We start from the raw sequence: 23,538 nt of genomic DNA, 5'->3' as shown, positions 1-23,538 counted from the left end.
TAACAAATGCTAGTGAGAAACCCTGTAGTATGGTTAAGAGTACTACTGAATTCTAGCAGGGTCCCAGTTCTAATCCCCACAGCTCACAGTATGACCTTGGTAAATCACGTGGCCATCTTGGCTCAGATCCACAAAGCTGTTTAGACTCCTAACTTCTATTAGGAAATAGCTTTGTGGGTCTGGGTGTGTGTGCCTAAGTGTAGTTGCAGGCATTGGGGGGAAAAATTTCACTAAAAAACATATGCTGCATTTGATCTGAATTTTGTTGGAGAAATAAATTACAGGAATAACAAGCGAATATTATTTACTGCTTATTTGTGCTACAAGAGCACACAAAATATGCTAGGTGCTCTACAAATATATAGGAGGCCATAGTCTTGGCCATGAATAGCATATAATAATAATTAATAATAATTAATAATAAAAAAGGACAAAGCTACACAATAGAAATGGACTGACACTACAGAGGCTACAGAAAGTTTTGGATCAATCAAAAAAAGAATAAGGTGAAGGGGCTATCCAGATAGATACAGTATTATGACAACATGTGCCATCATTTCCCTGCCTAGAGAATAGGCTGATAGGGTACAGTGCATTTAAGAAGTCAGATAGTCTACTGTATTAAAGAATAATAGTAAGATGTTGGTGTGTATGAAAAGATTTGTGTTCTTAGGGGTAAATTATTATAGCTGGAGCTGGTAGCACCATCTATACTTAAAGTTGCCTGATGCTTCCCTGTTTTCAGTTGCTTATGTCCCATGCTGGGGGTGTGTGTATGTGATTCAGCCTAAATGCTTCCATCATTTCCAAGAATGAGATTAGGGAAAAATACATTGTTTGACCATGTGAAATAAAGAATTGGTTTCATTGTCGTTCATCGTGGTGTTAGCGATGTGCCTTTGTTATCCCTATGGAAAAAGTGCTACTTTAACATTACAGTCAGCAGCAATTATTCCTCAGATCAGTGATGTTACCCAACCATACTGAGGGTCCCACTGGAGTGTATGAAGAACGGTCCTGATTTGGAGTGATGGACACATTGAAAATGGCAGGTTTGGTTAGGAAGGGGCAATGGACTGTGGTGTTCCCAGTTCCTGTTGGTATCTTTTTGGGAGCAGAGTTCTACTTGTGCTGCGTGTGAAATGTCATTTCAGGTCTACATTTCTTGTTTTTTTTTATCATTGTGATTTTTTTTTAACTGTGATGCTGCTGTAAGGGAGAAGTGGGGGAGCCGTATCTCTGCATTTATTGGCTTTTCACTGAGTATCAGAAATTAAACTCTCATGTTCAGGAAGAGCATGAGGAGTACAGAGCACTGTTGAGCATCTGCTAACATAACTCTCATGAAAAATTTGTATGTGATTTTTTTGAATGGTTATATTGGAGAAGAGAGCATAGTGAAACTAAAATGATAAAATAAATGGATGGATTTCTTCTGGGGAGAAAGACAAAATTAGTTGTACTTGGATGCAAATGTGATTGAGGTTATATGGTAGAAGTATGTAAAGTAGCTAATGGTTTTTATAAAATTAACTATGACCTATTTGAGCTAGTTGGACAAACCAGAGTTAGGGGACAGGTTTAAATTAAGAGAGAACATGTCAGAAGAATGTAAGGAGGTATATTACAGAGAGAAGTGAAGAGATGGGATTCGACTTCAAACTGCAATGGTGGAGTCATCTAGATCTAAATATTAATGTATATAAGCAACAATTGAATGACAACATACTCCTTCAATTTATTAAATGTATTAGCTATTCCCAGGCATAAAACTAACTGCTCTTACAAACTGATAGGTGAAGAGCTTTTTCTTCCTCAGATTATCTATGGAAGAGGTTTGCATGCTAGTGTGTTTGTCCTTTTCTGGCACAAAAATGATTTTTTAAGGCATAAAAATATAAATTAGAGATGGCAGTTGCAGAGTTGGATGTAAAAGATCTAAAATTAAACATAAATGGACTGCTTCCTGCTTCTATAGTGCTGTATAACTGTACCTGTAGACCTAGGCTACAGCACCTTTCCAAAACACTGTTTTATAACAATGTTTTCTGTTCACAGTGATAAGAAAAAAAGTTAGAATGTGGCAGGATGCTGTACACTAACCTGGTTCATTTTATACTATAGATGGAGCACTTAATGCCATTTCATCTGAGATAGAACCAATTATCTTTTAATCTCATCTAATTAACCTAAAAAGTTAATCAAGCAACCTTTAATACAAACTGAGGTACCTTCAGTTAACTTAGTACTGTCACAGCACCATGTCAATTCACAACTTTTTGTATTTATTTAGATTTGTAATTAGATAAAGCCTACTTAAGTAAAAGCTCTGGGAACCCTAACATCACATTATATATAATAATCATTAAAATATTAAAATAAAAATAAAACCATGTGAGTTGGGTAATCAAATAGTACAAGTAGGCATTTAGTGTATGTTTATGCACCATTAAAGTTTGACAGTTAAAAGTACCAAAATCTGCAGTCTTGGAAAGATTTATGTTTGTACTTAACTATATTCACATGAGTAATTCTGTTGACTTCAGTGGGACTGCTCATATGCATAAATCTCTGTAGGCCTGGGGCCAGAGTCAGGAAATTTAAAAATTCAGGGCCAGATCCTACCATTTGATCTGTATGGACCGACTTTTATGAGTAGATCATAGTGACAACCTAGGTCTTAGGCAGAAAAATAAAAATAGAAAATACTCCATATGTGCAACGAGTTAATGTTGCTATAAGAACCTTAACTCTGAATTTCCTGACTTTTTGTGACTTTTAAATGTTACTTTAGCATTCATTAATATTTTGTTTTTTATTAAAAACTAAATGGCCAGTGTTTAATAGTGTTAGCATTTAAAATTAACATACTTTAAGTTCCTAGTACAGTAACTTAATGTTCCCTGTATATAATAACAAAGTAGAAGAGAAAATAGCTTCTGGCCAATATGTTTTCTGGTGCACATTTATTTTGACAATAAACATCAGGAATTCACTTCATATTAATGAAACAGATGTAGATGTAAACAATTTGTAGCCTCTTCCTTTGCATGCCTTAAAGATGTATATTCAATACTTATAAAATTTCCTGAAATCAACTCAGTTACGCCTGTTTTACAGTGTTCATAGTGGAACAACAATTATTTTAAAGTCAAAACACTTATAGGTACTGTGTTTCCTGTCCACACTAGTAGGAAACCGGCATGATATAAAATGTATGCTTCTAAATATGGCAGAAAATTGTGTGGTAGTTTCTTCAGACATTGTGATACGGACATAAGGACATCGCACACATTTTCTCACTAGTCACTAAAATATGAAATAACTTTTTGTAATGTTTTTTCTCCCCTTCTGTGCAGTTTTAAAATGGAACAGTCCAACACACTAAAAGAATCCTTTGAAGACCGGTTAGTTCCACAGCTTGAGGCAAAATCATAAGGCTAGGAGTGTTCAGCCAATCTGCTGTTCTGATTGGTCTGAACAGCCTCAAGTGCTTTATAATGAAAGTTTAAGTGCATTCATAATCATCTAATTTCAAACTGTCCATTAGTTGCCCTAAGCAATTTCAGTGCTAAAGAACAATGAAAGAAAAGAACTCTGTGAGTAAAATCTAGCTGGCAGTGACTATTGATAGTTAAGATTGCAGGGGGCATTTCTTTCCACGCCCCCTAATGTTTGCAAATAAATTCCTTTTCAGTTGACTGCCCCCAAACCCCCACCTCCCCATCCAACTCCCCTCTCATTCCTGCCGCCCCCCCGGGACCCCTGCCCCATCCAACCACCCCTTCTCCCTGTCCCCTGACTGCCCCCGGAATCCCTGCCGCCCCATCCAACCCCCTTCCTTCCTGACTGCCCCCCGGGGACCCCTGCCCCCATTCAACCCCCTGTTTCCCACCCCGACCACCATCCACCCTCCCGCCCCCTGACCACCACCCAGAACTCCCCTGCCCTCTATCCAACCCCCCCTGCTCCCTGCCCCCTTACCGTGCTGCCTGGAGCGCTGGTGGCGCTACACCCGTGCCGTCCGGCTGGAGCTGGACCACACTGCCACCGCCACCACACAGCTCAGAGCACCAGGTCAAGCCGGTCTCTGCAGCTGCGCTGCTCCAGGAGCTCACAGCCTTGCCGCCCAGAGCATTGCGCCGGCGGCGGAGCGAGCAAGCTGAGGCTGCAGGGAAGGGAGGATAGCAGGGGAGGGGCCTCAGGCTAGCCTCCTGGGCCAGGAGCTCGGGGGCCAGGCAGGACGGTCCCGTGGGCCGTAGTTTGCCCACCCCTGGGTGAGGGACACCATCCCTGCCTATCCTGGCTAATAGCCATTTATGGACCTATCCTCCATGAATTTATCTACTCCTTTTTTAACCCTGGTATAATCAAAAGTTTCAATTGGATTGGTGCATAAGATCCAGAGAACGGGAGCCCTGCTCTGAAATTAAATCTTATGGGGCCCAACAAATTAAGACTCCACTCCTTCAGATGTTAGCATGTCCATAGGAAGTGTGTGTGTGGTGGTGAGTTATACCTGTATGCAGTATGGTGGTGGATGGGTAGATGGGATGGGAGGAGGTTTTTATCTACATGGAAGAATGCGAGCATTAGTTAGAGAGATTCCATGTTTTGTTGCCTGTATTCTCCTGACTGAAGTTAAAAAAAAAAAAACACTTTCATGCTTGAAACTTTGTAATGTTTAAAATTGCATTTTCAAGGAGAAATACTGATGACAATGTGTATTTGTAATTTTTCACTTCTATATTTCTAAGGTCCACTTGAAAAAGGTGTGAGGTAAAATCCATTTTAACATTTCACTGAACACTTCACTGTTGCTTTCCTAAAAGTTAATGGTTAATGCCAATATGAAACTACACCATATGTATCTTCAGCTGTTTATCAGCTTTTACCTTGGCTTGCAAAATTGATCCAACACCTACTAGCTCAAGGACTAAGCCTAAATGTGAGGCCAAAATACACAGGTTCTCCAAGCCATGCCCCTCCTGAGCCACAACCCCTCTTACCTGGTATGTCCCTTCCACCCACCATACTGCTTTGGCCTGAAAACCTTGGTATATTGCTGGATGAACTGAGTCCCAAATGAATGCTGGGCCACCACAACATATTTATCAATTAATATTGCCCCTGTCTTCCCTCTGAGGGTATGTCTACGCTGGAATAAAAGACCTATAGCATGTCTGCAGCTGGCCAGGAGTCAGCTGAATCGGGTTTGCAGGGTTTGGGCTACAGGGCTAAATATTGCTGTATAGACGTTCAGGCTTGGGCTGAGGCCCAGGCTCTGGGACCTCCCTCCTCGCAGGGTCCCAGAGCTTGGGCTGGAGCCTAAGCCCAAATGTCCTACACAGCAATTTTTGAGCCCTGCAGTCTGAACCTGAGTCAGCTGACCTGGGCCAGCTGTGGGTGTTTAATTGCTGTGTAGACATACCCCTAGAATCCTCTTCTGGCATAGTGTGAGTAGAGCTCCTCCACACACAGATTTCTCTGCTGGGTTGGTTGGGGACTGACCTCTCTCCAGTATCCCCTGCTCTAGGGATGAGGTTGGCAATTGCTCCAGGGCATTCCTCATCTTAAGATGTCCTGGAGGCCAGGGCTCCCCTGTATAACAGCAGTGGCAGCTTCCTATTCGTTACCCCCTGCAGTGTCAGAACTGGAGTTCTCTCTGTAGACTCAGGAAGACATCACTACATTGATTACACTTGGTTTACAATGAATGTTTTCTTTGCAATCATAAAGGCTAGGAACTTAATTTTTTAAAACAGAATCTTTACTTCTGCAGAAGCTATTGGCACTTGCCTGAGAGATTTCTGCTCACCTATGTGAGTGGATTTTTCAAACCCTGCTTCTAACATATTTCTTTCCTAAGGAAAGCTTTTCATCAGACCATAGGAAGGATTTAATTATAGGTCACTTTTCCACAAACTGATGATTAATTTTTTTATGCTTAAATGCATCTGGCTATTAAAATATTTCTTAATTTAAAAAAGTCCTCCTGCTCTGTTTTAAATGTTCATAGCAGTCAAACAGTATTTGCATCCCATTTGTGCATTTGAAATATATCACGTTTGCCTACTGGAATGTGGTTTTGGGTGTAAGATAACTTGTGTGAGTAAAGCATCCAGGATTTGATTAATGTTTAGCATATATAAAGGCGGATTCTTCCCTTTTGTTTACAAGGGTCGAGCGTACAAAGGCACCTGTGCAAGTCTACAATTGCAGGATGTCTACACGGGATTTTTTTTTTAAAGTCTGTTTATTGCTACCCCACAAACAGATAGGATTTAACTGCAATGTCTTGCTCACTTATACATATTGACAGACAATCCAGTGGCTTAAAGTAATAATAGGGGGTTGTTTGGTGCTAGAAAAATAATATTGCCTCTGAGGTGAGCTCAAGAGGGTGGGAGGAAGTGTTGACTCATCCCTGATTGAGTACTTTGTAATATTCGAGATATAGATACCAAATCTCAGATTTAGAAGGTTTCTTGTTTAGAATACCAAGAACCTCTGTAGACAACCTGCCAGGTTTTACTTTAAGCCAAAAGTTGAAGCATGCTGGATTTTCTCAAAATGTTCCTCTTCACTTTAAGAAAATAATTAGCTTTAGTTTGCTGTACCCTAAGCAGAATCAAAACTGATTTACAGAGCAAAATTGCTGCATTTCAGACACACTAGGTTATACCCACCACATATTTCCAAGAGAAACATAAATTAAGAGGCAAGAGAGAGACTTTCAAGGAATATACAGTTCAGAGAATACTTGACTAGATTAACTGTTTCTAAATTTGTAATTTTCTTTATGCATGTAAAAAGGTTAAGTATTCAATCAGTTCTGGCTGATGAGGTCTGTGCTCCCCTCAAATGCTTATGGAATGCTAATGAAAGCCATGTACGTGCATCAAGTGGAAAACATATTGGCAGATGGATATCTGCAGTGCCTTAAATGCTTGGCACCCATTTTGTTGTCAGTACAACCATTCCCTCTTCCCTTACACTGATAATTTGGTTCAGTATCAAAATTTCAGAGCAGGATCAAATGTGCATTTAAGCAAAAATTGAACTCACCCATTTGAGAGATGAATGTAATAGATAAATTAAAACTTTTAAAAATGCCTCAGACACTTTTGGAGCTCTTTTAATGTAAAATTACTTCATAGATTCCAAAGCCAGATGGGACCCTTGTGATAATCTAGTCTTTCCTGCCGTATAACAGACCATAGGACTTCCCTGAATTAACTCCTGTTTGAATTAGAGCGAATTATTTAAAAAAAAAAATCCAGTCTTGACTTAAAAATTTCCAGTGATGGAGAATCCACTACAACCCTTAGTAAATTGTTCTAATGGTTAATTATCGTCACCTTTAAAAATGTGCTCCTTATTTCTAGTCTGAATTTGTCTAGCTTCAACTTCCACGCATGGCATCTTGTTATACCTTTGTTTGCTAGATTGAAGAGCCCTGTTATCAAATTTCTGTTCCCCTTGTAGGTACTTACAGACTGTGATCAAGTCATCCCTTAGCTTGTAGTAATAATGGTAATATGTCAACTTTACAGTAGCTTATACTGTGGACCACAGTCGTCATATATTTGAATAAGAAAATTGAAATGGGTGGTCTATTGAAATGGTAACTGATTAATTTACTGAAATTAAGTACCTAAATTACTAGAATTTGATACTTTACCTTTGCATATCATCTTTTAGCAGTTTTTCAGATGTGGTTTTATGCTGTTTGTTTGCATGCTTTAATTAAAAAATGATATGTAATTAAAACTTCTGACTTGGCATGTAGTCCTCTGTGAGGAATTTAAAAAAAAAAAAATGGTTATCCCTGAGTGCAAACAGCAGCATGTAGGTATACTGCATAGTTCAGTACCTGGAAAGACATACTGTGTAATGCATATATCTGCACACAACCCTTAATCCTCCTTTGTGCTCCCTTAATTCTTCTATATACCACAGTCCTGCATACTTTCTAGAGTGGCGTGCACAGTTTCAGAATGCACACAATTTGAATTAAATGTTATATGATGATGTAATATATAAATGCATTTACTGGAATATGTGATTGTTAATAAGCAAATGTACAAACTGGGTGATCTCTCTAAAACCACAAGAAAATTAATGCAAAGAAACTTAATTTAATCCAACATTATGGTTGAGATTTTACACAGTTAAAGGCCAGTGGCAGTAACTCTGCTGTGGATGTATGAAGATATTTCTGTTACCATATGGTGTTGTCTTTAATGCCTTAATAGTCTATGTCTGTGCAATATGGCAGAGTAATGATTGATGCAGGAACCATCTGTGTATCTCCAACCCTCATCAGCTATGTCATCTATGTCATGTCACAGGTAAGCAATCTCGCTAATTTGCAAATGGCTGTTCCTATAGCAGGAAAAGAGGGATCTACCTCTAAAGTCAAAGCTCCACCAATACATAATTTTTTGATGGGTTGTAGTAACATTAAACTGATTTTGTCTGTGTATAAAATCTCAGTTGTAATGGTACACTAACAGATTTTTGTATTTAATTGTACAAGCGCAGAGTGAATTCTAGCCACTCAGATACTTGTAGATTATTTTGTCAAAGGAACAACACGTCTCTTAACTAATTTGACTAAAACCATGCTAAGTACAATGGAGAAATTTTTCTTTTAAATTGCTTGTAAGTGAGTGGCCTTATTTAAAACCATCCTTTTGAAACTGATCCTTGAGCACACAAAGTTTGGAAATCACTCAGTTAATGTACAAGTACATCTCTAATGGATACCTGAGGTCAAGCTTGATTATTGGGTGAAAAGTTTATGTAGTCCAGAATGTGTGGAGGGCTCGTTCCATATCACTGAACAGCCCAATTCCCAGCCTGTGTGTAGGAATGGTTCTCGACTGTGATAAAAGGTATAATAGCTCTGGAACTATAAAGGGAAGTTTGCATGCTAGATACTGGTACCTCTATTGTTACTTCTAGTCAGTACCAACAGTCTTAATTCATGAATGCTAAAATTCCCCCCACATTGTTTTGAAGTATCTAATCAAGACATTACCCTATAAGAATGTTTCCAGACATATTGGAGACCAATACAAATGCTGTTTCCATTTGGCCATTTAATTTTTTCTTGTTTGCATATCTATTTAAACAGTGTTCCACTGATTCTAAACAATGTACAATGCTACTTGTCTGCCTCTGGTCATTTATTGTTTTTAATCATGTAAATGTCTGAAATCTGTGGTACTTTTCTGTTTTAAATAACTGGACACCAAACCCACGTTTGTCTTAACATTGGTAGAGGATTGAAAATTTAATTCAAAATAAGTGTATTCCAGAGTTTCTTAAACTAAAGCTGTTAAGTCACTCACTTATCACTTTCCGAGGGTTTTTTCCTCCACCTTGGAATCCTGTTGTTTGGATTGTTTTATCTAAATTCCTAAACTGTAGAGGATGCATGTTCAGCATGACAATATTGTGAATGCAGCATGGGTTAGGAGTTCTTGGCTCCCATGTTCTAATTGCTTCTATGAAATGGACTTAAACTGTAGCTGTAGGTAAATTAATTTGTTTCTCCAGTTGCAAAATAAGGATATTTATTAACTTCACAGTGGTGCTGAAATTAAGGTACTGTTTGTAGAACACTTTGAAGATATAAAATACAAAATGCTGCAAATAAAACATAAACATTGGACCTATTGTAGACTCCAAGTCCAGGAACCAGCCTACTTAATGGATACTAGACTTCTGCAGCTCATCCCTGGGATGACTAGTTTCATGGGACTTGGATTGACCTTCAGACATTTGACTTTATTTTAATTATATCAGTTAAGCTTAACTGAATTTTCATCTTACCTATATTGTCTAAAATACAGCTATCTTGAGGTATCAAATACCTCTAGTGGTTCATACATCTTGTTCATATTATACAGAGATGCATTATTTGTTGTGTCTTTCAAACAGAAGTATCTTTATTGCTACCTAATACTGCAGTTTTTATTACAGAACAAAGGTACGATGTCAGGTATAACATATTTCATAATTCAAGAAGATCAAGGCTGTGCTTGCAAGATCAAATTACATCAGGTGTTGAACTTTAGGAGGAGTTTGGTACTCTTCCAAAAAGAGAAAGTAAAGAACATCCCCCTCTTTTATACTTAGTATGTCATAGGTCTGGGTTCTAAAGTGATGCATACCAGGAAGGAAGATTCTGCCTGAACTACACTACTTGCTAAGACATGTTTTTTAAGCTTTCTGTGTAATAGTAACTGTTTTAAAAAGTAAAGTTGTATGGAAAAATAAGTTAAATTGAAAAATGGAAAGGGCAGCTTTATTTTTGTGGTGATGTGGAAAGCTTTCAATTTTATGAATGTTAATGTTAATGAAAGAAAAGATTTATTAATTTAAAAAATATATTTTAGCTCTTCATCAAAAGACATGGATGAGAAGGCAGATGAAGAGCAACCTTTGACTGCATGTAACCAGTACCCTAAGGAGGCAGTAAGGAAACGACAAAATTCAAGTCGAGGTTCCAGAGGCAGTGACTCCTCCAGGACGTCCAGAAAAAGCTTCAGATTGGATTACCGATTAGAGGAAGATGTAACTAAATCAAAGAGAGATAAAGATGGAAAGTTTGTCAACCCTTGGCCAACATGGAAATCTCCATCCTTGCCAAATATTTTGAAATGGGCCCTTGTGGAAAAAAATAACAGCAACATCCCATCTTCAAAACAGGTACTATTTGCATGTTTACTATTCCAAGATGTAGGCCCTAATCCTGTGGGGGCACTGAGAGCTCTCAATTCCTATATTTAAAATAAGAGGATTTTCAAATAAGACTTCTTAGGCCTCTTTTGGAGACTCTAGACCAGTGGTGGGCAACCTGCAGCCTGCCAGGGTAGTCCGCTGGTGGGCTGTGAGACAGTTTGTTTACATTGACCATCTGCAGGTATGCCCACCTGCAGCTCCCAGTGGCCGCAGTTTGCTGTTCCCGTCCAATGGGAACTGCGGGAAGCAGCGGCTAGCACGTCCCTGTGGCCCGTGCCGCTTCCTGAAGCTCCCATTGGCCGGGAATGGCAAACCGCAGCCACTGGAAGCTGTGGGCGGACGTGCCTGCAGATGGTCAATGTAAACAAACTGTCTCACGGCCTGCCAGCAGATTACCCTGATGGGCCGCAGGTTGCCCACCACTGCTCTAGACTGTTTTTGGAGACTCACCAGTTTCACTGGTTTTTTTCGTATCTTTTAATTTTTTTTATTATTCCTTTCAAAAGCCATCTATTTCTACCTTTTTAATGTGAAATCTTTAATTCTGTGTGTTAGGCCTATAAACTTAGAATAGATTAATCTATCCCATTCAGGTTATATGATGAGAGAAACTTCAGGAAATACCCAAACAGCATTTGTCTGAACTCACGTGGTTTCAGGTTACTGCATGTTTCTCTTTCAATAGATATTGGACATGTCTACAATTTGTAGGATATTTACTACATTATTCAAGCTGCAGTTATTACTTATGGGACATTTAATTACAAAAGTGTTACTGTATGATTTGAATGGTGGTGAAAACTTAATATAGCTTTGGGATGGTATAAAACACCTAAATTGTAATGATGATTTCCTCTTTTTGCCAGCCACAATCCTTAGGTTAGATTCTCTCAGAGAGAGTAAGTTTTTATATTGAGGCTAATTTGAGCAAACATTTATACTAAGACACTGTCAGGTTATTGGGAAAAGACACTATTATTTATTTGTCTTGCATCAGTGCCTGTAGGTCTCAGTCAGTTTCAGGGCTTCATTGTGCTAGTACTGTATACAATCATAATGTAAAAAACCCCGTAAAAATAAAACAAACTACAAACCCTCTCCCCCAACAAAAGAAAGAAAATACAGTTCCTGCCACAAAGAGGACTGGATATTGGTCTTAAATGTCTCAGTGTGGAGCTGCACTTCTGAGCCAGTATAAGTTACTAAAACTTTTCAGCATCCAGGAGACAATCATAAGAGTTTATGCTTCACAATCTGAAGCATGTGGCAGACTTTCATTGGTTGATCTATGAATGAACTGTGAAGACAGCTAATTGAAAGCTCTTCTGATGAGAAAATAAGTCTATATATCGCATTTTTAGTGATAGTGGCTCAGATTTGTTTGATCTCAGAGGGAATCTCTTTAAGGAATAGATTAAATCTGTATACAGTTGGTTTGACAGTATTTTGAGTGCTATTCTCCAGGTTTAATTAACCCATTTTAAATTTGCTAGTCCCACAACATCCAACGTGTACTCCTTGGGCACTTAGCCAGTATGTGTGCACCATGCTCCCTGCAAAGGATCAAACTATTTGCAGCCTCTACCACCATTACAAGCCGTTTCTTCTGGCTTGCCACATTATCTTGTGTGGAGTTCACATCCTGGCTTGCATTGACACCTGGCTGCTCGAGAAAAACCCACTCAGACCAGGCTACCAGGAAGATTTAGTCCTTCAGAGGCCTAGAAGGGCCAGGAGAAGACACTGACAGAAGGCAGCAGGCCAGTTAAAAAGGTTTGCCTGCTTCTTCTTAAGAGCTGTCTGCTGTGACACTTGGACAGAGCAGGAACTGGTCACTGCTAGCCCAGTTCCTTAGGACAAAGTCAGGGCTTTGGCCTCAAGCGCTACAACTAAGCACTTGCCTTTAAAAGCACAGCCAGTCAAATTCTGAGTTTTGTTATCCTTAGTTAATTGTTTAAAGACTGATGCCAAGTTCACAGCTTAGACTGCAATGCTCTGAGTAGACGGCCACAACTTGTGGACTAAGGCAGGGAGCTCCCGCAGCACCATACATGGCCCTGCAAGAGACGCTATGGGAGCAACCCCACCTATGACAAACAGATGTATTTACTTAAAGGGTGACCACTATCCTGTGAGTCTGGTTAATGACTGACGACATGGGTTAGTGCTTTGGTGTGTTGTGTGTGCAATGGAGAGCTGTAATATTGTTTCATTTGAGCTGGAGGATAACTATCTCTGACTTAAGGGAAGGTCAAGAAGGAATTCATACCATGCCTGGTGCAGAGCTAACTGACTCAACTCTCCAACTCTGATTTCCTAGTTTGCACTTCAGATGGTGAAGTAAGAACTAGCAGACAGTAGGAGCGTCACTAAAGTGAAGTAAAAAAAAGTCAGAAGCAGCAAAAAGATAGATGAAACATTATTATTTGGACTTCTCAGCCACTTCACTGCTTGCTTCGCCATTGTCTGCATCACCTCTGAATTAAATCGTAAAGTATTTCTGAGCCTACTTAAAATTAAAGCTGAGGGTTCCAGGCTTGACACTGCTTATCTGTAGCATGTCTTTAATACAAAATACTGCTTCCTCTACGTTCTAGTTAGCAACCCCTTGATTTTAAGGACATGCTAAATAGCTGACACCCTTAACTGGTTCATGTTATCAGTCAGTATTTTGCATATGGAATTGTATGACACCCATGACGTACTTCATTGTAACTACAGACTACACTGGTCTACAATTTTTGAGAAATCGTCTGCTTCAGAGATAAAATGTGCTATTTATTATGTATTTTGATGTGCTGAATTCAAATATGACAATTAAATCAACTGGCTACTGTTTCTAAGATATTTAAGTTTTTACATTTTATGTCTATGTATATTGTGTAGATAGTAGAGTTTTAATCATAAATTGTAAACCTAGGTCTTTTCATGTGTTTATGGTTGCTTTACATAATATTTCACCTGTCCTGTTTATGTAACACTTTAAAAATCAGCAAAAGGGTTATATAAATAAAATTTATTATGAAACAAAAAGGCAAAAAACTATTATGTACATAGTTTAGTCCTATTCAGTGTCTACTCGGTGCTTCTTGGCTTGTCTCTTGTATTCATTAAATGGAGCATCTCTTTTCACTGTCCAGCAATAGTCTGCAAGCATTGATGGGCTCCATTTGCCCTGATAGCTTTCTCCATTGTTGCAATGCCCTGGTGAAATCGCTCACTGCTCCGCAGTTCGGTGGAAAAAAATCTAGATGAGAATGCAAAAAAAGTATCTTTAGTGACATGTTGCAACCAAGGCCTTTGTATGCCTTGAGGAGGTTTCCACCAACAACCTGTAGTTGTCTGCCTTGTTGTTTCCGAGAAAATTTATTGCCACTAACTGGAAGGCTTTCCATGCTGTCTTTTCCTTGCCACGCAGTGCATGGTCAAATGCATCATCTCGAAGAAGTTCATGAATCTGAGGCCCAACAAAGACACCTTCCTTTATCTTAGCTTCACTTAACCTTGGAAATTTTCCACAGAGGTACTTGAAAGCTGCTTGTGTTTTGTCAATGGCCTTGACAAAGTTCTTCATCAGACCCAGCTTGATGTGTAAAGGTGGTAACAAAATCTTCCTTGATTCAACAAGTGGTGGATGCTGAACACTTTTCCTCCCAGGCTCCAATGACTGTCGGAGTGGCCAATCTTTCTTGATGTAGTGGAAATCTCTTGCACAACTATCCCATTTGCAGAGAAAACAGCAGTACTTTGTGTATCCAGTCTGCAGACCAAGCAAGAGAGCAACAACCTTCAAATCGCCACAAAGCTGCCACTGATGTTGGTCATAGTTTATGCACCTCAAAAGTTGTTTCATGTTGTCATAGGTTTCCTTCATATGGACTGCATGACCAACTGGAATTGATGGCAAAACATTGCCATTATGCAGTAAAACAGCTTTAAGACTTGTCTTTGATGAATCAATTAACAGTCTCCACTCATCTGGATCGTGAACCATGTTGAGGGCTGCCATCACACCCATCGATGTTGTTGCAGGCTACACGATCACCTTCCATGAAGAAGAATGGGACAAGATCCTTTTGACGGTCACGGAACATGGAAACCCTAACATTACCTGCCAGGAGATTCCACTGCTGTAGTCTGGAGCCCAACAGCTCTGCCTTACTCTTGGGTAGTTCCAAATCCCTGACAAGGTCATTCAGTTCACCTTGTGTTATGAGGTGTGGTTCAGAGGAGGAGGATGGGAGAAAATGTGGATCCTGTGACATTGATGGTTCAGGACCAGAAGTTTCATCCTCTTCCTCGTCTGACTCAAGTGAGAATGATTCTGGTGCATCAGGAACCGGAAGTCCTTCTCCGTGGGGTACTGGACGTATAGCTGATGGAATGTTTGGATAATGCACAGTCCACTTTTTCTTCTTTGACACACCTTTTCCAACTGGAGGCACCATGCAGAAGTAACAATTGCTGGTATGATCTGTTGGCTCTCTCCAAATCATTGGCACTGCAAAAGGCATAGATTTCCTTTTCCTGTTCAACCACTGGCGAAGATTTGTTGCACAAGTGTTGCAGCATATGTGTGGGGCCCACCTCTTGTCCTGATCTCCAGTTTTGCAGCCAAAATAAAGGTGATAGGCTTTCTTAACCATAGTGGTTATACTGCGCTTTTGTGAAGCAAAAGTCACTTCACCACAAACATAGCAGAAGTTATCTGCACTGTTCACACAAGTACGAGGTATCTCTGCTCACTTTGGCTAAACAGAAATGTGTCCCTTTGCAAAATCAAACACTGACAAATAAGAGAGCACGACACTGTATGATTTCTAGAGCTGATATAGGGCAATTTGTTCAGCAGAGTGATGTAAGCTTCATTATGATTGCATCATCCATGACTTCTAGGAATAACATGATGCAATTCATATCATGTATGACGCAATACCAGCTTCAGATTGCATCATTCATTGTTTTGCCTAAAAAGCAAGTACTGTCCAAACCCAGTCATAGATTTATTCATAGATCCAGTCAAAGATGTATTTTAGTCATTTCTGGTTTAAATTGAGATCCCTTCCCTTTATAACTCACTTATCCTCCGCCATTCCCAAGTCAAGGGTCGTATATACTGACCCAATAGCATATCTTGAAAACTAGAGCCAATCAACAATTTTAAGCATCATTTTTGTTCTCAGTGACCCAGAATTAGTAAAGTTTGACTACATTTATTTCAGAAGCATTTTGGCTGTAGAGCAGTGCTATTGCTAAATTATTACAACAAGCCTCCATTTTTAACTGGGAATCTAGACCACAGACTTTCTGTATGTTACTGGCTTTGTTAATGACTTTTCTAAATGGCATTGAGATGGCTTTAATCATCATGTATTGTAAACATAAATTGTTGATTTGTGTTGCTGCACAAATCTCAGTTAAAATAAAATCAGATGGTGAGTCAGTATGTACTGAGCTCCAAAGTCCTAAGCTAATTAACCAATCTTACTAAAGCCAGTCATGCATTTCTTCTTGCTTTGCATTTGGGGTGGGGAGGTGGGGATTTCACATTAATGCAGTAATGAAAAGAAGTGAGTAGTAAATATTTTTCTCTAGATATCTTTGTCCACAGCCAATTTGTCATTAATGTCATATTTCAAACATCTGCCATTGTTCTTGGAACAAAACCAAACATCTATAGTGCAACTATGTCACCACAGTAATACTAGTATGCTAATACTAAATCCGGATAAGATTGTGTATTTTATCCACCTCATTGATTACCTCGTTGTGCAATTCAAATGATTTAGTATGGAATATATTGCAGTAGAAGTTGTACACTCTTTTTTTAAGTACTTGTGATTTCAATAATGAAATGATGACTTGGAAAAACCTATTTTTCTTACTCCAAAATTTGAACATTTAAAAAAGACAGTCATGAAGAAATTTTTTCAACACATCAAAGAACAAAATTCTGTTTTATGAAGACCTGAAAATGGTTTGCCCCAACTCCTTTCCATAATTTTGTAATAATTCATAGATTTTAAGACGGGAAGGGACCATTTGATCATCTAGTCTGACTTCCTATATAATAGAGGTCACAGAATTTCAGTCAGTTATTCCTGCATTTTGCTCAACAACTTGTATTTGGCTAAAGCATATCTCCCAGAAAGGCGTTTAGTTTTGATCTGAAAATATCAATGATGGAGATAATACCACTTCCCTTGGTAGAGAAAAAGAAAATTGTGCCTTATTTCTAATTTGAATTTATCTGGATTCAACGTCCAGCTATTGGTTCTAGTTGTCATAGAATGTCAGGGTTGGAAGGGATCTCAGGAGGTCATCTAGTCCAACCGCCTGCTCAAAGCAGGACCAATCCCCAGACAGATTTTTACCCCAGTTCCCTAAATTGCCCCCTCAAAGATTGAACTCATAACCCTGGGTTTAGCAGGCCAATGCTCAAAACACTGAGCTATCCCCCCCCCCCGTCCTCTCTTTGTTAGATCAATGAACACTATAATACCGTGAAGATAATCAAGTCCATCTCTCTATCTTCTTTTTAATAAACTAAACACATTTTGTTCTTTGAGTCTCTCATTGTAAGGCATTTTCTCCAGCTCTCAAATTATTTTTGTGGCTCTCTTCTGCACCCTCATCAGTTGGAAGGTGGTCAAGTGGATCAAATATGGCTTTATCCTCTCTTCTGAGAGCATTGCCATAGTTATTGTGACAGGGACATAAATGTAACACACTTTTTAATGGAATTCTTTATTCAAACTACAGTTCCAATGAAATCCCAGATTGAAATATTGATCTGAAGGGAATTACACTTAATCATTACCTTTCAATACAGTTTCAGTAGAACTGAAATTCATATTTCAATTTTTAATTAAGTTTGCATGGGACTTCACATTTAAGATAACCCTCCATAAGTAATGTAGCAGCAGTGGTGCTGCATTATACCTCTCTACTTGGCAGTTTCTTAAAAATTTATCAGCAGTATTCATTGAATTATTGACTCTGCCGGTAGCATATTAGTGGTCCTCCTAGCAGATTAGTCTCTTCAATCTAATAAGTAACTTGTAATAAATCTATCTCTGCTAGGACTCTGGAAGGATATTGCTCAGATCCACAAGCTATAGCTCCAATATTTAAGCTAAAGGCCAAACTCCAAGAGATAGTAGTAGTAGTAGTAGCAGCAGCACCACTAAGATCCTCTTCCAGGGCAATAGGGGCAAGATATCAGTATTTGTTGCTAATTTTGAGCAATTCTATTTCATTCCAGTAAAAGTCTGCAAGTTGTTTTCAGCACATCTTTGAATCGCTTCCTTTGTAGAGCTGCAGGCCTAATTCTCTTGCTCTCAAGAGTATGGTCTAAGGACTAGAAGGATTAAATGATTATTAAAAATAAGGTTAATGATTTTAATTTAATAGGAAGCTTTTGAAGTCACTGGAAATGGTATCTCTGTGCATCTACTTGCAGGTTTCCTAGAAATTAAAAGATATACACTAAGTACAAGCCTTGTTTTGTGATTGGTACCTTGTGGGCTTTTTGTTGTGTGTGTGCTTTGCTTTCTAACTCTTTTTTTGTTGTTTTGCTAGGAACTTGATAAAGAGCTTCCTGTGTTAAACCCTTACTTTATTCCAAACCCTGAACTAGTTGGTAAGACTGGAACTGGCATGCGAGTCACATGGTTAGGACATGCCTCAGTTATGGTGGAAATGGATGGACTCGTAATTCTTACTGACCCCATCTTCAGCCAGCGGGCTTCCCCAGCACAGTTTGTGGGTCCAAAACGTTTCCGAGGACCTCCATGCACAGTAGATCAGCTCCCAAAAATAGATGCAGTGATGATCAGCCACACCCACTATGACCATTTGGACTATAATACTGTAGAGAGTTTAAACAAGCGCTTTGGCACTGAGTTGAGATGGTTTGTGCCTCTGGGTCTTTTAGAATGGATGCAGAAATGTGGCTGTGAAAATGTGATTGAACTGGACTGGTGGGAAGAGAACTGTGTCCCCGGTCATGACGCAGTTACTTTTGTCTTTACCCCGTCTCAACACTGGTGCAAGAGGACTGCAACAGATGACAACAAGATTCTTTGGGGCAGCTGGTCTGTCTTGGGGCCCTGGAATAGGTTTTTCTTTGCAGGAGATACTGGTTACTGTGTTGCTTTTGAAGAGATAGGCAAAAGATTTGGACCTTTTGATCTTGCAGCTATTCCCATTGGAGCTTATGAGCCAAGGTATGCAAATTTCAAAGGGTTTGACCAAAAGATATGTAAACCATATCAATGAAATGATATACTGACTTCAAACCACTTTTTTTCTTGTTAGTGGTTTAATACTAACGTATCTACAGCTTCTGAATTTTTCACTTGTCTAAAATATATTTCAGGAAATGTAGAGCAGAAGAGCGATTTGAAGGCTGTGGAAATAATAAGGGAGAGCAAAGGCATGTCTGTGCTATGGACGGCACAGCTGCAGCTATGTTGTTGTAGCAGCATAGTGCAGATGCTTCCTACATCAACAGAAGGGTTTTTTCCATCAATGTAGATAATCCACCTCCCTGAATGGGCGGAAGCTAGGTTGACAGAAGAATTCTTCTGTTGATCTAGTTGACAGAAGAATTCTTCTGTTGACCTAACTGAGGGTTAGGTCAGCTTAACTACAGTGCTCTGGGATGTGAATTTTTCATACCCATGAGTGATGTACCTAAGTCACTCTAAATTTTAAGTGCACACCAGAACCAAAATGTAGAAAAGAGAGGGAAAGAAGCTGAAATGTGGTGTTTTTTTTTTTTTTTTTTTTTTTTAGACATTATTCCAAAAACTACTGAAAAACACACACAGCCTGGCATTATTTTAATGTGAAAAGAAAGTAGGAATAGGAAAGGCCACTGGGATCACCCAGTCTGAAATCCCTTTTCATACGTGCACACAATTTACAGTGCTACTATATTATTCTAATTACCACATTACTTTCCCCGATTTCAGTTCTCACATGATTCTGAATGCTTTATAGCATTTGAAAGATGTTTGTCTGGGCATCTATTTCCTGCTTATCACATGGTATCTAAGCTTTCAGATGGAATAAAGCATTGGTTTTTAGTAGGGTTGTCGATTAATTGCAGTTAACTCACGCGATTAACTCAAAAAAATTAACTGCGATTAAAAAAATTAATTGCGATTAATCGCACTGTTAAATAATAAACTAGCAATTGAAATGTATTAAATATTTTTGGGATGGTTTTTCTACATTTTCAAATATATTGATTTCTATTACAACACAGAATGCAAAGTGTACAGTGGTCTCTTTATATTATTTTTATTACAAATATTTGCACTGTAAAAACGATAATAGTATTTGTCAATTCACCTGATACAAGTACTGTAGTGCAGTCTCTTTATTGTGAAAGTGTAACTTACAAATGTAGCTTTTTTTTCCCTTACATAACTGCCCTCAAAAACAAAACAATGTAAAACTTTAGAGCCTACAAGTCTACTCAGTCCTACTTCTTGTTTAGCCAATTGCTAAGACAAACAAGTTCATTTACATTTACGGGAGATACTGCTAAGTGCTTTTTATTTACAGTGTCACCTGAAAGTGAGAACAGGCGTTCGCATGGCACTTCTGTAGCCGGCATTGCAAGGTATTTACGTGCCAGATATGCTAAACATTCATATGCCCCTTCATGCTTCAGCCACCATTCCAGAGGACATACTTCCATGCTGATAATGCTCGTTAAAAAAATGTGTTAATTAAATTTTTGACTGAACTCCTTGGGGGAGAATTGTATGTCTCCTGTTCTGTTTTACCTACGTTCTGCCATATATTTCATGTTATAGCAGTCTTGGATGATGACCCAACATGTTCGTTTTAAGAACACTTTCACAGCAGATTTGACAAAACGCAAAGAAGATACCAATGTGAGATTTCTAAGGATAGATACAGCACTCGATCCAAGGTTTAAGAATCTGAAGTGCCTTCCAAAATCTGAGAGGGAGGAGGTATGAAGAATGCTTTCAGATGTCTTAAAAGAGCAACACTCTGATGTGGAAACTACAGAACCCAAACCATCAAAAAAAAAATCAACCTTCTCCTGGGGGTATCTGACTCAGATGATGAAAATGAACATGCATCGATCCGCTCTGCTTTGGATTGTTATCAAGCAGAACCCGTTATCGGCATGGACGTATGTCTTCTGGAATGGTGGTTGAAGCATGAAAGGACATATGAATCTTTAGTGCATCTGGCACATAAATATATTGTGATGCCGGCTACAACAGTGCCATGCGAATACCTGTTCTCACTTTTGGGTGACACTGTAAACAAGACGTGAGTAGCATTATCTCCTGCAAATTGTAACCAAACTTGTTTGAGCGATTGGCTGAAGTAGGACTGAGTGGACTTGTAGGTTCTAAAGTTTTATATTGTTTTATTTTTGAATGCAGTTATTTTTTGTACATAATTCTACATTTGTAAGCTCAACTTTCATTATAGAGAGATTGCACTACAGTATGTGTATTAGGTGAATTGAAATATACTATTTCTTTTGTTTTTTTACAGTTCAAATATTTGTAATAAAAAATAAATATAAAGTGAGCACTGTACACTTTGTATTCTGTGTTGTAATTGAAATCAAAATATTTGAAAATGTAGAAAACATCCAAAAATATTTAAATAAATGGTATTCAATTATTGTTTAAGCGTGATTAATTTGTTTAATTGCTTGGCAGTCCTAGTTTTTAGCTTTAGCAGTTCTCAAGATAAGTTGCTAAAATGTCAGAAATGAAGCCTGGGTAGGTTGGGGAAGCAAACCAGAAATCAGAATGGTGAGATTAAAGTCCAGTATTTCTCATGAACTAACCAGTTCAGAAATAAATGCTAGCATTCTCAGTGATGTGCAAAATCTGCTTCTATTCTCCCCTTTAGAGAGACTTTGACTGTCACTGACCCCTATACTTTTTGACACTGGCCCGCAATCAATTATAGCAAATTCTAGAAGTTGAACCAATGTAATTTTAATCCTGTGCCTTATACCTTGGGACTTGACATCTCACTCAAAACACTGCACCTCCAGTAGCAAGCAAAGTGTTCATTCAATACCGACTCAGAGAGAAGAGTGCTGTCTACTGAAGCATGTTTCTTTTGGTGTATCCTATGATTCTTCATACATATTGATTATGGTGATGTTAGCATGAACTTGCTTCAGAGCAGATGGCCCATAAATCCTTAAGATGAATACATTGGGAAAACTTCCCACCTCTATAAGGAATACTGATTAAAAAACTGAACTAGTAGTCCTCCAGATTCTGTGGATGTGCATGCTGTTGTATACATCTATTGTAATTAGTTGAAGGAATGCTAGTCGTTACTAGCAAATGGATTTCTACAGTCTCTGTAACTTGGTCACAGTTATAGACCTTTCTTTTTGATTAAATGAGGATATCTTAATACCTTTTGTCTATTTAAAAACCCTAATAAAGAACAGATATCTTGAATGTACAAGGTTACACTAAATATGTAAGTTATTTTGTTTTTGTTAGGTGGTTTATGAAATACCAGCATGTGAATCCTGAAGAAGCTGTAAGAATTCATATTGATGTTCAGACAAAGAAGTCTGTAGCGATTCATTGGGGAACCTTTGCTTTAGCAAATGAGGTGAGTTTGGGCTAATCACGAATACATTCAAATTTTCTAAGTACGGAAATAGTAATTAAGCTTAATCATCTCATATTATAACAAACATCTATAAATGAATTATCTATAGCTCAGAATTATAAGCTTATTTTATCTTAATTCTTACATAACTGACTACATATTGTATGTATTTAGTTAAGACTAAATTCTACAATTTTTAATACAAAAACTAGTTCAGTTTTCTTAACATTTTATACCTTGAGCTAAAATTGTTCTCAAAAAAGCTGAATTTCTTGTGAATGTCAAATACTTAAAGATAAAAGGCAGCGAGAAAATATCAGCACATTGGGAGCTTTTGTTATGCAGGCAGATTTGAAATACTTGCTCTATTGGCAGAGGAACTGGTGCACTGAAAAAGGGGCAGGCATAATATGCTTGATCAGAAGAGATCAATGTTGCATTTTAAAAGAGCAAGTCTTGTCATCAGATTTGTGGTACTGGGTTAGCATGAACGTGACATGAGACTGCTTATGTAGTAAATGACCACAGATAAGTCATACAGGTAATAGAATTCATGACAAATGAGGGAGAGAATAAGAGAAGAAACCCAGAAAGAGAGAGACTATAATTCTAGTCCAGCATTTGAAATTTTGCATCCATGCCTTGAATCATCAGACACTTGGGACACAAATCTAGATCAGATGACGGGACAAAGAAGAGCTTGTGTCAGAAATCCAGAAAGAGAAATTGACACAGAAGATAAAGAATTCTGCAATTGATCTTCAGATCTGAATGCCCCAAATTGGGAAGAAAATATTTACAATAGTACATCAGCAGGTATTATAGAAATGTGCTGGATAGCAAGACTAAAACAGACAATCATGGTTTTTATTACCATTATAGATTAAATTGTTAATGAGTCACAGGGTGAAATAACTTTCTGGAATGGAGGATGGGAGTGTTCCGTTATATGGATAGTAATTTAGGTATACAAAAATCAGGGGCAGCAGAAATGTGAATAAATATGTAATTGCTAAGTATCAGAGGGATAGCTTTGTTAGTCTGTATCCACAAAAACAACGAGGAGTCTGATGGCACCTTAAAGATTAACAGATTTATTTGGGCATAAGCTTTCGTGGGTAAAAAACCCCACTTCTT

The 23,538-nt window shown here is 38.5% G+C and overlaps 1 protein-coding gene across 2 annotated transcripts in view; it reads left to right on the top strand.

Annotated features, from left to right (window-relative positions):
• Window positions 1–23,538, top strand: part of NAPEPLD (N-acyl phosphatidylethanolamine phospholipase D) — a 28,583-nt gene that overhangs the window by 3,248 nt on the left and 1,797 nt on the right. For both annotated transcript variants that reach the window (XM_034766081.1, XM_034766092.1), the window contains exons 2-4: window positions 10,410–10,722; window positions 18,337–18,983; window positions 22,287–22,401. In XM_034766081.1, the coding sequence (XP_034621972.1) occupies window positions 10,410–10,722; window positions 18,337–18,983; window positions 22,287–22,401 (1,075 nt within the window). The remainder of the gene's footprint in view (window positions 1–10,409; window positions 10,723–18,336; window positions 18,984–22,286; window positions 22,402–23,538) is intronic.

This window comes from Trachemys scripta, chromosome 1 (assembly GCF_013100865.1).
Source record: "Trachemys scripta elegans isolate TJP31775 chromosome 1, CAS_Tse_1.0, whole genome shotgun sequence".
Taxonomy (NCBI): domain Eukaryota; kingdom Metazoa; phylum Chordata; order Testudines; family Emydidae; genus Trachemys; species Trachemys scripta.
The sequence above is the reverse complement of the archived record's forward strand: the minus strand, read 5'-3'. Positions and strand labels throughout refer to the sequence as shown.